This window comes from Tursiops truncatus, chromosome 7 (genome assembly GCF_011762595.2).
Source record: "Tursiops truncatus isolate mTurTru1 chromosome 7, mTurTru1.mat.Y, whole genome shotgun sequence".
NCBI classification, from domain to species: Eukaryota; Metazoa; Chordata; class Mammalia; order Artiodactyla; family Delphinidae; genus Tursiops; species Tursiops truncatus.
The window spans coordinates 62,349,273-62,364,244 of NC_047040.1; the positions used below are offsets into that span (position 1 = coordinate 62,349,273).

The 14,972-nt window shown below is 39.2% G+C and overlaps 1 protein-coding gene across 2 annotated transcripts in view; it reads left to right on the plus strand.

Moving 5' to 3' along the window:
- The window catches only part of CFAP210 (cilia and flagella associated protein 210), a 36,666-nt gene that overhangs the window by 8,843 nt on the left and 12,851 nt on the right, over positions 1-14,972 (plus strand). For both annotated transcript variants that reach the window (XM_004313936.4, XM_073807600.1), the window contains 3 exons: positions 999-1,172; positions 1,270-1,463; positions 12,541-12,697. In XM_004313936.4, coding sequence (XP_004313984.3) covers positions 999-1,172; positions 1,270-1,463; positions 12,541-12,697 — 525 coding nt within the window. The remainder of the gene's footprint in view (positions 1-998; positions 1,173-1,269; positions 1,464-12,540; positions 12,698-14,972) is intronic.

Genomic DNA, 14,972 nt, shown 5'->3' on the forward strand with positions numbered 1-14,972 from the left:
GAATTTGACATATGCTAGAAATGTCATTGCAAATCAGAAGGGAAAAGATGGAAATTCAATAACAGATACTGAGATAATCGGCATATGGACAAGATGAAATTTTATCCCTATGGTACAGAATATACAAAAATGAATTTCAGCTGGATTTTAGACCTAAATGTGAAAAGTGAAACAGTAAAACTTTTAAAATAAATCATAGGATATCTTCAAGAATTCAGGGTAAGTAAGATTTTCTTAAGACGTAGGAAGTGTGACCCATAAAGGAGAAAAAGACTTCTTCTGACATGGGACATTGGCTACCTCCTCAGGCGTGTAGAAGAACATGTAAAATATGCCACTGTTGATTTTTTAAAGGAACACAAGTAGTAATATATATATATATATATATATATATATATATATATTTGTTACTTAAATATAGAAAGGAACTATGGAAGTAAATGCAAGAAACTAATAGTGGTTATCTTAGAGACTGCAGATGGAAGTTAGGATTGGAGGGAGAGTTCCACTACATACTTTTGTTATATATATATATATATATATATATATATATATATATATATATATATATATATATATATATATATATAATATGTGTGTGTGTGTGTGTGTGTGTGTATATATATACATATATATATATATATATATATATATTTTGGGTTTTTTGGCTACACCATGCGGCATGTGGGATCCTAGTTCCCTGACCAGGGATCGAACCCGTGCCTCCTGCATTGGAAGCATGGAGTCTTAACCACTGGACCGCCAGGGAAGTCCCCATATACTTTTTTAATATTATGAATTTTGAACCATGTAAATGTGTTAACTACCTAAAAAATTCAATTAAGTATTAGCTCATAAGTGTAACCTCATATTTGTTAGTGATATATGCAAATACAATAAAGACTCATAAGGAAAGCTCAAATTATCATATTATATGTTTAATTTTGTAAAGTTAAGTTGAAAAAAGAAAACAGACTACTGCTTTTGTCATTTTGTAGGGGATGAAAGAACAGAAACTTGAAGCCAAAAAGAAACGTGATAAAGAAATAGAGGCAGAAAGACAAATTCTTGATATGGAAGAAGCAATACACCAACAAGGAGAAAGGAAAAAGGCCATTGAATATGCAAAGCAATATCAATTTTACCAGACAGAAAGAGTGAAAAACTTTCATGTACTACTTGGGTTTTCTTGTATTTATATACATATATTTAACATATCTATATATAATTAGACTTTATTTTCTTAAAATATTGCAATTTTTTTTGTAGTCAGGACTTCTTCTTAGTAGAGTTTTGAAAGAACGTGATGCACAGATTGACTTCCAAAAGAGTAAAATAAAATCAGATAAAAAATGGGAGGAACAAGTGAAACTCAACGCTGAAAAAGCTTTTAAAGAAGAACAAGAAAAAGCAGAAAAACAACGCAGAGATAGAGTGGCTCTTAGCAAAGATCATTTAAAACAGTATGTATACATAAATTACCTTTTTTGTACTTTCCTCTTTTTCTCATAATGGATATAGCTTTTTTTTTTCCTGATTATAAAAGTAATATATGCTAATATACCTAGTAAGTAGAAAAAATAAAAAGAAAGAGGTTAAAATCACTATTACCACCTTACCCAGAGATAATATATTGGTTACCATTGTTAAAATAATGTTGCATAACAAACAACCACACAATCTAGTGGCATTCAGCAGTAAACATTTATTTCTCATGTATCTGTGGGTTGTTTGGGCCTGGCTGGGTAGCTTGTCTTCAAACTGTAGGACTGGCTGTGTTTCCTTGTTACTGTGAGAAAGGCTCTGATCCTGCTCCATGGGGGCCTCATTCTGAGGTCCAGAATGAAGGGACAGCAAGCACCTGGGGAAAACTTTTCTCATGATATTGACAGATGCAAGAGATTGAGCCCAAGCTTGCAAGCACATGGCAAAACTCAAAGTCAAAGGGCAAGGAAATACAGTTGGCCCACCGTGAGTCTAAAGCAAGTCACGTAACCATGCTGACATCAGTGGGACAGAGGAGTGGACTCCCATGGAAGTGGGAGTGAGAGAGTCATTTTGAACAATAACCTAATCCAACACAATAATTTGTTATTGTTTTGGTATGTAGCCATACAGACTTCTTTTTGGTGTTAGTGGTGGAGAGGGTCACATTCATTGAGGTATAATTTACATTTAAGAAACTTCACCTTTTAAAAAGCATATGGCTACAGCTGATTCACTTTGTTGCAACAGAAACTAACACAATATTGTAAAGCAATTATACTCCAATAAAGATATTAAAAAATAAAAATAAAAAGCATATTGGTGCATAACCACCCCCAAATCAAGATACAGAACACTTGATCGCCCCAGAAAGTTCTCTTGTACCCCTTTGCATGAAATTCTATCCCCTGCCCTCAGCCTGTGGCAGTCACTGATCCACTGATACAGACTTTTTTTTCTGAGCATGTGTACTCACATTTTATAAAATAAAATTGGATCCACAGTATTATTTTTTCAAATATTTTTTTCACTTACCAGTATGTAATGAATTCTTGCCATGTTGGTAAATAGAAATCAAACCTGATCTTTTTTTTAAAGTAGCTAGTAGTGTATATATGGGGGGGGTGTACTTGTGTGTTATTTTACTTTTCTGAGTAATTGACACATGCAAATAGGAAAAGGCACAGAGGGAATTTACTGAAAAGTCTCTTCCTTGTCCATCAGCTACCATGTTTCTCCACTGTGAGACCAGTTTCTTCATACTGTAGTTTAAATGTATATACATTATATAAATGTATGCAAAAATTAAATTATACTCTGGTGGACAGTTTTACCATTTTTAAAGAAAAAATATTTTCATAATTAAACATTACATCATCAATTCGTGATCATTATAGAATTAAAAATATAATTAAACAAAATAAAATATAAATGAAAAATCACCAGAAACGCTGCGATCCAGATTAGGCACTGTTAACATTTGAGTGTACGTTCATCTCCTCTTCAAAATTTTTAAAAAATGTTACAAATAATAAATGAATATATGCTTATTGTTTAAAATTCAAGCAATACAGCAAAATTTGGAGTAAAATTTAGAAGCTCTTATTTCCACTCTATTCAATGTTTGTCTCTTTAAGTCCCATTTAACTCTTCAAAAATAGCTATTATTAAAAGTTTTTCTGGTTTTATTGGCCACGTTGGGTCTTTGTAGCACATGGGCTTTCTCTAGTTGTGGCACGTGGGGGCTACTCTTCGCTGCGGTGCGCGGGCTTCTCATTGCAATGGCTTCTCTTGTTGCAGAGCACGGGCCCTAGGCGCGCGGACTTCAGTAGCTGTGGCTTGCGGGCTCTAGAGCGCAGGCTCAGTAGTTGTGGCGCACGGGCTTAGTTGGTCCGCGGCATGTGGGATCTTCCCGGACTAGGGCTCGAACCCATGTCCCCTGCATTGGCAGGCGGATTCTTAACCACTGCGCCACCAGGGAAGTCCCTAAAAGTTTTATAGCTATCACTTCAGGATGTTTTATTGCAGTTACTGATACTTCTTATATTCAGGACATATTTAAGTGTGTATATATTTTTTAACGTGGATGTTATATATTGTTCTGTGACTTTATTTTTTCATTCAACAGTATACCTTGAACATTTTTTATGCCAGAAAATATGGATCTGTCACATCTTTTAAAATAATCATATTGTATACTAAACATGTACCATGATTTATTTAACTACATTATTACTGAGGGAAATTTGGATTCCACTCCCCCGCCCCATTTCTAACAATGCTGCAGTGAACATCCTTGAGCATATGTCTTTTGTGCAAAGATGTATTTATGTAGGATAGATTTCTTGAAATGGACTTGGATTTACATTTGGAGAGATACTGCCAAATTGCCCTTTGAGAAGGTTTTAAGTATGCGTTCATTAATGATGTCTGATACACTTTTCTTTATATTATAACCAATTCTGGATAGTAATTTTTTTGTGATTTAATGTGCAAAAACTGGTATCTTTTAATTTACATTTCTCTTAGTTTCTAGTAAGGCAGTGCATTTTCTCATGTGTAAATGTTCATTTGTTTTGGGTTTTGTTATCATGAATTGGTTACTCCTTTGTTCTTCTGTGTAAGTTGTTTCATACTGAAATGTATGTTTATCATTGATTAATTAAAACGTGATTAATAAGTGTTTTTTACATATGACATATCGCATATTTGTGTCACCTTTTCTGAATGGTTTTCAGTATTTAGAAAATATTTATTTTTATGTGCTCAAATCTGTCTTTTTTCATTACTATGAAAAAAAGGTTTTGGTTTTTGTATTTATATTTATTTGTCAAAATAACAAATGTCTAAGTGAGATAGACATGAATTCTCAGGATACATGTGTTGCCAAATTATGTATTCTTCATTTCTTTTAACCCTTAGTAAAAAGAGAAGGGAAATGTTGGATTTATTGTAAGTTTTTTCTTTGGTGGTGTAGCGACCCAAGGGTTAGTGCAAGTTAGGGATAGAGCTGTTGGCAGAGGGAGGCAAATATTTGACCAGTGATTCACCCTTGAGAAATCTCTCTTCTTATATTGGCTGTTGCAGCTCAGGTGTAATTACAGGTAGCAGCCTGATAGTCAGCAAGCTACCTGACCAGTGCTAAAACCTACAGGACATCCTCCCACTTACAGCCTTTGTGGGCTGTGTTTGGGCCCCAGGATCCCCTTTCATGTGGTCTTTGGCAATAGGGTGGAGGTTCAGGCAGGTTTAGGATTCGTTTTAGTTCTTTCTTTGGATTATCTTCAGTGTAGTCTAGGAGATTTTCCATTAGGCTCTGAGGTCAGCATAAATTCCTTTACTTACTCTTCACAGTGGGCTCTGTCTTTGCGAATGGTGGCCAAGTGTTACTTATTCTCATTGCATTCTCAACTGCCCTATTTTTCCCTAAAATTTCTTGAAAATTCAGGTATGTGGGTAAGACCTTGCTTTAGTTTCTAGTAGTGGTATAGAATTTTCCCCATACCATTGGTTGCACTGTGGGGAATTAGGAGGGGAATGATATGTGACATGTGAGCTTGGTTTGCCAGTTTGGTTCCAGAAGTCCTACATCTTAAATTTATTAAGAAACATTCATAGAAAGTAGAGTAGTGGTTGTTAGCAGCTGGAAGAGGGCACAATGGTGAGTAATACAGGGTCTCTTTTTGGGATGATGAAAAGATTCTCAAATTTAGTGGTGATGGTTGAAAATATCTATAAATGTTCTAAAAACAACTGAATTGTACACTTTAAGGGGTGCATTTTATGGTGTGAAAATTATATCTCAATAAAGCTGCCATTAAAATCTAAAAAAAAAACAGAAAAAAGAAACATTCCAGGACTTCCCTGATGGTCCAACGGTTAAGACTCTGAGCTTCCACTGTAGGGGGCACGGGTTTGACCCCTGGTCGGGGAACTAAGATCCTGAATGCCACGTGCTGTGGCCAAAAAGTAAAAAAACAAACCAAACAAACAAGAAATTCAATTACAAAATTATCACCATGTTGTATTCTGTTGAATGTTGATGCATGTGTCAGTTATATACAACTCAGAATGCATGTTACTTTAAAATATTGTTAGGAATGGTGATGAGCCAATAAAAAGCCTCTTTAAGACAAAAGTAAAATTGGAATCATAACACTGGTATTAACCTGAGTGGAAACAGAGGACTATATGGTAGAAAATGGAGGAGAAGAAGAGGATTTTTTCCCCCTTTTCTTGAATAATAAGAGTTTATTCCAGAGCAAAATTTCAAGAGAGGCTATTTATTTATTCATTCAATTGTCATTCATTGTTACATTTATTGAACAATGTTTGCCATCCACTATTCTAGTCACTGAGAATACAAAGATGAATACAATAGTCCTTTTTCCTTAAGAAGTTTACAATCTGGGGAGGAGGGTATAGGTATGGAACAAATAATTAGACTATGATAGTAAATATTTTGGGAAATATATATACAGAGTGTATGGAAGAATATAAAATGGACAACTGATTCAGTCTAGAGAAGGCTTTTCAGAAGAGATCAGCTCCTGTACTTAATTCTGAAGAATGAGTAGGAATAAGCCATGCAAAGAGTAAGGGATGTAAAAGTATTTTAAGCAGAGGAAATAAAATGGGTGAAGGTCCACAGGTGAGACAGAATATGGTGGATTTGAATAACTACAAGATGGCTGTAATATAGAGGACTAAGAGGGCAATGTTAAAGATGAGATCGGAGAGACAGGCAAGGGCCAGATCATGATGTGCCTTGTGCAAATTTGGGATGACTCTCCTCTTTGAGCAGAGACCAAATTTTAATTCTTTTAATCCCTAAGAAATGGGAATTGCAGGTTCCAAGAGGCAAGACTTTTGCATGCTCTACTAATTGTATTACCAAGTGCTACCCAGGTGTCATCTGGTGGTGATTTAAAATATATCCACACAGATTTGATATTCCTCCCTTCAGAGAACAGAGCCTAATTCCTTTCCCTCTTGAGTGTGGGCCATACATAGTAACTCATTTCCAAAGAATAAAATGAGGTAGAAGTAATGGTGTGTGACATCCTGAGATTAGGATATAAAAGGCATTGTGGCTTTCTCCTTGGCATCTCTCTTGGATTGCTCATTCTGGGGAAGCTAAGTGCCATGTTATAAGATACTCAAGAAGCTCTGTGGAGAGGTCCATGTGTCAAGGAGCTGAGGCCTCCTGCCAATGGATATGTGAAAATTGGTTCTCCAGACTCTGTCAAGCCTTCAGATGATTACAGCTCCAACATTGTGACTGTAATCTCTTGAGGACAACCCAGCTAGGCCACTCTCAGCTTCCTGAATCTCAGAAATGGTATGAGATAATAAATGTTTATTGTTTTAAGCCACTAAATTTAGGGGTAATTAGTTATTCAGCAATAGATGACTAAAACACCCTGTACAGCTGCAGGCCCTGTACCTGAAAGTGAGATTTTTCACACGCTTCTTAAACAATCTCTAGGCTGCAGGCCTGGAGCAGTATAAGAGTCTGCCTGTGACTCACAGTGGGCATGATGAGGATAGGGCAAATAAGGGACTCTAGTGACACCAAAATCCCCCCAAAGACGGATTTTGACCAATAGCCTTAAACATAATTATTGAAAAGACACTTAAGAGTATAGACAAGGAATAATTCTATTTCCTTCTGTTGATAGGTAAGCCTTTCTCTAGGAAGAGGCCCATAGACCTTGCTTAAGAACAACTCAGTTACTGTTACTCTCATCAGCTTCCCAAGAAAAGGAAAAATCATCATAGGACAGCTTGCATCACTTTCTCCTGGATAAAGGAAGAGGGCTTAAGTGATCTTATTTGTTCCTACTGATTAAAAGCCATCCTAAATCTTGTAACTTCCAAATTTGTCACTCTAGTCCAGACTCTCCCTTAAGTCCTAGTTTCACATATCTCACCACCTTTAAGACATCTCCATTTGGACATCTCTTACGTACCTCAGATTTAAAATGTCTAACACAGAATTATTGATTCTCCACACCCACAGTGGACTTCCTAGTGGCATCCTTACCAGTCAGTTGTTCAAACCAGAAACCTAGGAATCCATCTTTATTTTCCTTTATTTCCCAAATCAAATTTATCAGCAATTCATGTTGATTTTTTTCTCCAAAACAAATCTTGAATTTATTGCTGTCATTTTAGTCCAAGCCACCCTCATATCCCATGGATTATTGCCTCAACCTCTTAACTGACCTCCTATTCTCTCTTCCTAATCCCTTCTCCTTTCATCATCCAGAGAGATTTTATTAAAATGAAAATTGATTTTATTATTCTCCTACCTAAAACATTTCAGTGACTTTCCATTCATTTAAGATAAAATGGAAACTCGACTATCTCTGGCAAGGCCTTGTGTCAAAGGGCCTCATCTACTTCCCAAACTCCTTTCCCACCACTCTTTCTCCTTGGTCATTATACCTCCATTACCCTGATCTTCCAGGCCTCAGGCTCCTGTCAGATCATTGCTTGCCACATGGCCTTTTCACATGCTTTTTCTCCTGTCGGGAATTTTACCTTCCCGTTCTTCATCTGTGGGCTTCTCATCAGCTCAAAGAGGTCTTCTTTGTCTTAGGGAACAGCTCTGTCCAAACAGCTTTCTCTGTTATGTAAAATAAATAACTCAATTGTTATTCTTTTTCTTGTCCTGTTATTTTCTTTTATATATATATATATATTTAAAATTTATTTATTTTCTTTATTTTTTTGGCTGCATCAGGTCTTAGTTGTGGCTCACGGGATGTTTTGTTGTGGCGCATGGGCTCTTCGTTGCAGCACGGGGGTTTCTCCCTATTTGAGGCGTGCAGGTTTTCTCTCTAGCTGTGGTGCACGGGTTCCAGAGCAGGTGGGCTTTGTAGTTTGCGCCATGCGGGCTCTCTTGTTGAGGCGCGTGAGCTCAGTAGTTGTGGCACGTGGGCTTAGTTGCCCCATGGCATGTGGGACCTTAGTTCACCTACCAGGGATCGAACCCGCATCCCCTGTATTGGAAGGCGGATGATTCTTTACCACTGGACCATCAGGGAAGTCCCTTGTTCTGTTATTTTCTTTACAAGAATTACCTGGATTTGTAATTACATTATTTTTCTATTTACTTGCTTTTGTTTGCTTGTTTTTGCCTGTCTTCCCACTGGAATGTAAGCTTCTTGAGGTCAGGAACCACGTTTGTCTGTTTCATGGTTGTAGTAGAAATTCAATAAATAGTTGTTAAATAAATGAATGAGAGGTCTCAAGATTACAGAAGAGTTAAGTGTGATTCTTAAGTCTCTAGAATAGGCAACAGAAAAGAAGTTGGTACTGTTCACCACGATAAGGACAAGAGACCAAAAGGGTCAGTTTAGAAGAGGAGGAGGATGAATTTGCTTTTAGACATAGTGAATGTATCTAGGAATAAAATAGTCAGGTGGTGATGCCTCTTGGGTTGTCTCTTCAAGAATCAAGCATGTCTGGGCTTCCCTGGTGGCGCAGTGGTTGAGAGTCCGCCTGCCGATGCAGGGGACACGGGTTCGTGCCCTGATCTGGGAAGATCCCACACGCCGCGGAGTGGCTGGGCTCGTGAGCCATGGCCGCTGAGCCTGCGCGTCCGGAGCCTGTGCTCCGCAACGGGAGAGGCCACGACACTGAGAGGCCCGCGTACCGCAAAAAAAAAAAAAAAAAAAAAGAATCAAGCATGTCTATTGTAATAGACACCTCATTTTTTTTTTTAATAAAATTATTTATTTATTTATATTTTTGGCTGCGTTGGGTCTTCGTTGCTGCTCATGGGCTTTCTCTAGTTGCGGTGAGCAGGGGCTACTCTTTGTTGCGGTGCACGGGCTTCTCATTGCAGTGGCTTCTCTTGCTGCAGAGTACGGGCTCCAGGTGTGCAGGCTCAGTAGTTGTGGCTCACAGGCTCTAGAGCGCAGGCTCAGTAGTTGTGGTGCACGGGCTTAGTTGCTCCGTGGCATGTGGGATCTTCCCAGACCAGGGCTCGAACTCCTGTCCCCTGCGTTGGCAGGCAGATTCGCAATCACTTTGCCACCAGGGAAGCCCCAGAGACCTCATTTTTTTAGGGGGGGGGCCCTCTCACTGTTGTGGCCTCTCCCGTTGCAGAGCACAGGCTCTGGACGCGCAGGCTCAGCGGCCATGGCTCACGGGCCCAGCCGCTCCACGGCATGTGGGATCTTCCGGGACCAGAGCACGAACCCATGTCCCCTACACCGGCAGGCAGACTCTCAACCACTGCGCCACCAGGGAGGCCCCAGAGACCTGATTTTTGATGTTGGGCTGCTGACTTCTTGTTAGGCCCCACCCTCCCTTCCCCTTTGGCCTTATAAGAAGGCCCCTGGGCTTGCCTCTTCCTTGGTTGCCAGTAGGAAATTTAAATCTCCTGTGCACAGGAGCTTTTCCCCAGTTTCACCCCTCAGTCACAATAAAGACCCAAACTCACTTCCTCTGCTTTGCCCAAGTCAATCCAGACCTACTTATGCCTACACAGCTCTGTTGGGTGTCCCTTGTGTGATAATACTTTCTCTCAAATTCTCTCGGTGTGTGGAGGGTCATCTGAGCCACATTTTGGGTAGGAGTTCCTTCCACTTTTATAGGAGTTCTATGTAACATCTGTATAAAGTCAAGTCAGATCTGGGCTAGATCAACACAGATTTGGGAGCTTCAGAATGTAAATCAGGGGTAGCAAAGAGGTTTCATAACAAATTCTGCTCGGGTGGTTTGGCAGAGGCTGCCAGTTCATTGGGCTGAGCAGGACCAAGATTTTTGCATTGATTTTTGTTTTGCATTGATTATTGGTGTCTGCTATGGTCATGGGTGTTGGAAGTAAAGATATAAATGTTGGGCTTCCCTGGTGGCGCAGTGGTTGGGAGTCCGCCTGCCAATGCAGGGGACGCGGCTTTGTGCCCCGGTCCGGGAGGATCCCACATGCCGCGGAGAGGCTGGACCCATGAGCCATGGCCGCTGAGCCTGCGCGTCCGGAGCCTGTGCTCCGCAATGGGAGAGGCCACAATAGTGAGAGGCCCGTGTACCGCCAGAAAAAAAAAAAGATATAAATGTTATGTATTTCTTCCCTGAACTAGAGGATCTCGGATTTCCTTCAAAATGTTGACTTTGCATTAAGCTAAACCTATGGCAGATAGTTGAGTAGTCTACCCAAACTAAGGTAAAAGTCTTTATTGACAGTCTTTAATAGTTATATAAATCCTTGTCAATATTATCTCTTCACTGACACTAGAGACATTTTTTCTTATTCACTCTCAGAATAGGTAAATTTTTTTTTGGCTGAAACAATGAATTGTCCAATACGTGTATAGGTATAATGTTAGTGATTTCCAGATTTGCTAAGGAATGTTAAAATTGCAAATGTTTTATATCTTGTTTTCTCTTAAAGTAGCAATTTTAAAACTTCAAAAACTTTCTCAAAATTAGATACATCTCTTTTTATAATGTCCTTTAAGTCTTGATGATTGACATGAATTTGCTTCTAAGAGATTGGTATACTATTAAATAGTTCTAACAAACTAAACAAATAAATAAAAATTTGAAAACCTAGTATTTTTAGGGAAATCATAAAGTTGATTTAGCTGTGGCCAACAGTGACTTTTTTCTTAGCTCCTCCTAAAGAGAGTGACTGTGACTCTAAGTGGCTGCTTACTCACCTGTTCTGAATTGGCTTTATAATACCAAAGTGAACTTACTGGCTCACTTAACTGTGAAGTCCTCTGTGGCACAGGGAAGGGAATTTTCCCCCTCCCTGAAACCAAGAAAAAAATGTTATGATTGGGTGCATATGAAAGAAAGGCTTACTCCTCAGTCTTTTTGTCTATTTAAGTGGGTTGTTTACCCACTCTGTACCCAGGAAGAAAAAGAACTGGAGACAACTGATAGAGAGCACCAGTGGAGCAGCCTGCACACGTGTTGATTGGCTGACCGGGATGCGTGGGCACATAGACAAAGATACCGGGGCGGGGGGGTGGGGGGCTTGAGCTGTTTTGCCAGTATGCTGAGGATTGACTGCCAGATGTGGTCGCGGAGAGTCTGCAATAAGCTACTGATGGTGGATGCTCCTGGTTGTGATGGTGGTGGGGTTGGGGGGGTGTGGGTTGTAGAGGTAGAGCTGGAGCTAAATGCAGATCAGAGCTCTGCAGTGAGGACACTGCTCAGGGATCTCTGAAGAACTCACGCATAAGCCCTGTGAGACAACCAGCATTTAATGGCTAACCACTCAGAAGGCATCAGTAGTTAGTCAATGTTGGCTAGAGAAAGGATAACAACCAAAGTGGCCAGCTGGGTAAGGAAGTTGTTGCCCTTCTTCCATCAAACCCCAACTCCTGAGAGGCCAGATCCATAGCTTAGATAGCATCTTCTAGTGCTGAAATTGAAAAGCAGTAGGGATTAGGGACTTTTCTGTAAAATAATGTCACCATTTCAGCATAGTGTCTGTCATTCAGTTAACTGGTTCTTTCTAAAGGAAAGGAACATTTGAATCTACTGTAGGACTTAATTTTGGTGAGGAATGAAACAAATTTTGAAGAAAGGAAGATATTGGCCATCCTGGGTTAACCAAGATTGGATTTGTTTTTGTATTTTTAAAAAATTTTTTCTACAATTTATTTGTTTGAATCAGATTCCAACTAAGGTTCATACATTGCAATTGGTTCCTATGTCCTTTCTTTTAAAAAAATTATTTATTTATTTATTTATTTATTTATTTTGGCTGTGCCAGGTCTTAGTTGTGGCATGCGGGATCTTTAGTTGCGGCATGCGGACCTCTTAGCTGCGGCACGCATGTGGGCTCTAGTTCCCAGAACCCAGGCCTCCTGCACTGGGAGCACAGAATCTTACCCATTGGACCACCAGGGAAGTCCCTGGATTTGGTTTTAATCACTGCTCTTTACCTATCTGTTCTTGTCCCAAAAGAAATCCACAAGTTCTCCTTTATAGTTTCAAATCATCCCAGGTAAGACTCTAATTCATTTCTTTAAAATATATTCTATTTTTCTGCATTGCTCTCAGTTATAATTATGTTTTTTTCTTCAGAATAAAGGAACATGAAGAGGAAGAAGAGAGAAGGAGAAAAGAGGAAGAAAAGGATGCTGAGGAAATAAAGCGACAGAATTCATTATATGAAATAGAAATGAAAAAAGAAAGAGGAAAGAAAAAAGAAGAGATCAATGAAAACAAGAGACTATTTTTTGTAAGTTGAAAATACTTCAAAAATGTATCTCTTCAAAAAATGTACAGAGTCCAATGCCAAATTTTAATATGTTTTTTATAAATAATAGTGGTATAGAAAAGAAGTTTGCTATTAAGTTGGGTTTTTAAGTGTACTTTGGGGGGAGCTATATGTGCTGTTATTTCATTTGGATGTGCTCTCATTCATGAACAAGAATTAAGAGACTGAGACTTTTTAAAAATGAATTTTGTTATCCTAAATATGAGAGTTGTAATGAGCAATGAATGGGGTGATACGTGTTTGGTATCTCCTGCACTATTAATATATGCTGAATAAATGGTAATAATTATTTTATGGTAGTTGCAATTTATTTTGTAATTTTTTATATTCATTTCTTTAAAGTTATTTTTTATTCTTAAGTAACATATACACAGATTTAAAACATCAAACATCACCAAAATGCTTAAAAGAAGAGTAGCAGTCATTGCTTCACTCCTTCTGCTTCTTGGAAAATTATATTCTAAATAATCTATGTATTTTAGGGACTTCCCTGGTGGCGCAGTGGTTAAGAATCCGCCTGCCAATGCAGGGGACATGGGTTCGAGCCCTGGTCTGGGAAGATCCCACATGCCGCGGAGCAACTAAGCCCGTGTGCCACAACTGCTGAGCCTGTGCTCTAGAGTCCACGAGCCACACCTACTGAGTCCGTGTGCCACAACTACTGAAGCCGTGCACCTAGAGCCCATGCTCCCAAACAAGAGAAGCCACTGCAATGAGAAGCCCACGCACCACAATGAAGAATAGCCCCCGCTCACTGCAACTAGAGAAGGCCTGCGCACAGCAACGAAGACCCAGCACAGCCAAAAATAAATAAATAAATAAGGAAATAAATTTAAAAATAAATAAATAATCTATATATTTAAAAAAATATATTCAGTTTTAAAGATATGTATCTTGATTTATCAATTTTAAACATTTTCTGTCTCTCTGCCCTGGTAGTTGAGGATTTAGCTCTTTCCCAATACTGTCCCCTTCCCATCCACCTCTTCCCCCCAAATCATCATGGCATAATTTTAGTTTAATCATTATTATGATTTTATAAATATTGTTCTCTGAAGAGCTAAGAAATATACTATGATTATAATTTTTTGCTTCCATAAATGTTTTTCTGTGGTTAAAATAATTCTCATTGTTTGCATTTGCTTTAAAGCTCTATACCTCAATTTTTTCCATATGTTCAGTACGTTCTGCCAAATGGTTAATGATATTAGTTTTCAAATGTTCACCTAAGTAATGTTAAATTATTTATGGTTTTCTTGGAGCTCCCCCATACAGAGTCCTCCGTCCTTCTCTTCCTTCTAGACTGTTTGCTCTCTAGGCCTGCTGCTCAGCTGTCATTCTGGAGCTTCCCTGTGCCACTTTCCTGGGTCTCAGCTCCTATTTCCTGAATCTTATGCCTTCCTCTTTCTTGATTTATTCCTTCATCTTTCTGAAATACATCTTTTTTTTTTAATATTTATTTATTTGGTTGCACCAGGTCTTAGTTGAGGCAGGTGGGCTCCTCAGTTGCGGCTCCAGGGCTCCTTAGCTGCAGCACGTGGGCTCCTTTGTTGTGGCAGGTGGGCTCCTTAGTTGTGGCAGGCAAACTGTTAGTTGTGGCATGCATGTGGGATCTAGTTTCCTGACCAGGGATCAAACCTGGGCCCCCTGCATTGAGAGCATGGAGTCTTATCCCCTGCATGACCAGGGAAGTCCCCTGAAATACATCTTTGAGTAGCTTCTGAAGAAAGGGTATAGAGGAGGTAAAAATTTTGAATTCTTATCTGGAAAGGTTATCATCTAAAGTAACAGTTGCTTTGGGCTTCCCTGGTGGCACAGTGGTTAAGAATCCGCCTGCCAATGCAGGGGACACGGGTTTGAGCCCTGGTCTGGGAAGATCCCACATGCCGTGGAGCAACTAAGCCTGTGTCCTGCAACTACTGAGCCTGCGCTCTAGAGCCCATGAGCCACAACTACTGAACCCAAGAGCCACAACTACTGAGCCTTTGTGCCACAAATACTGAAGCCCACACACCTAGAGCCTGTGCTCTGCAACAAGAGAAGCCACCGCAATGAGAAGCCCATGCACCACAACAAAGAGTAGCCCCTGCTCGCTGCAACTAGAGGAAAGCCTGTGTGCAGCAACAAACACCCAATGCAGCCAAAAATAACTAACTAAATAAATTTATAAAAAAAAATAAAGTAATGCTTTCTTTATAGTTTGGGTGTAGAATTCTGGGTTCAGAATTCAGAGTTT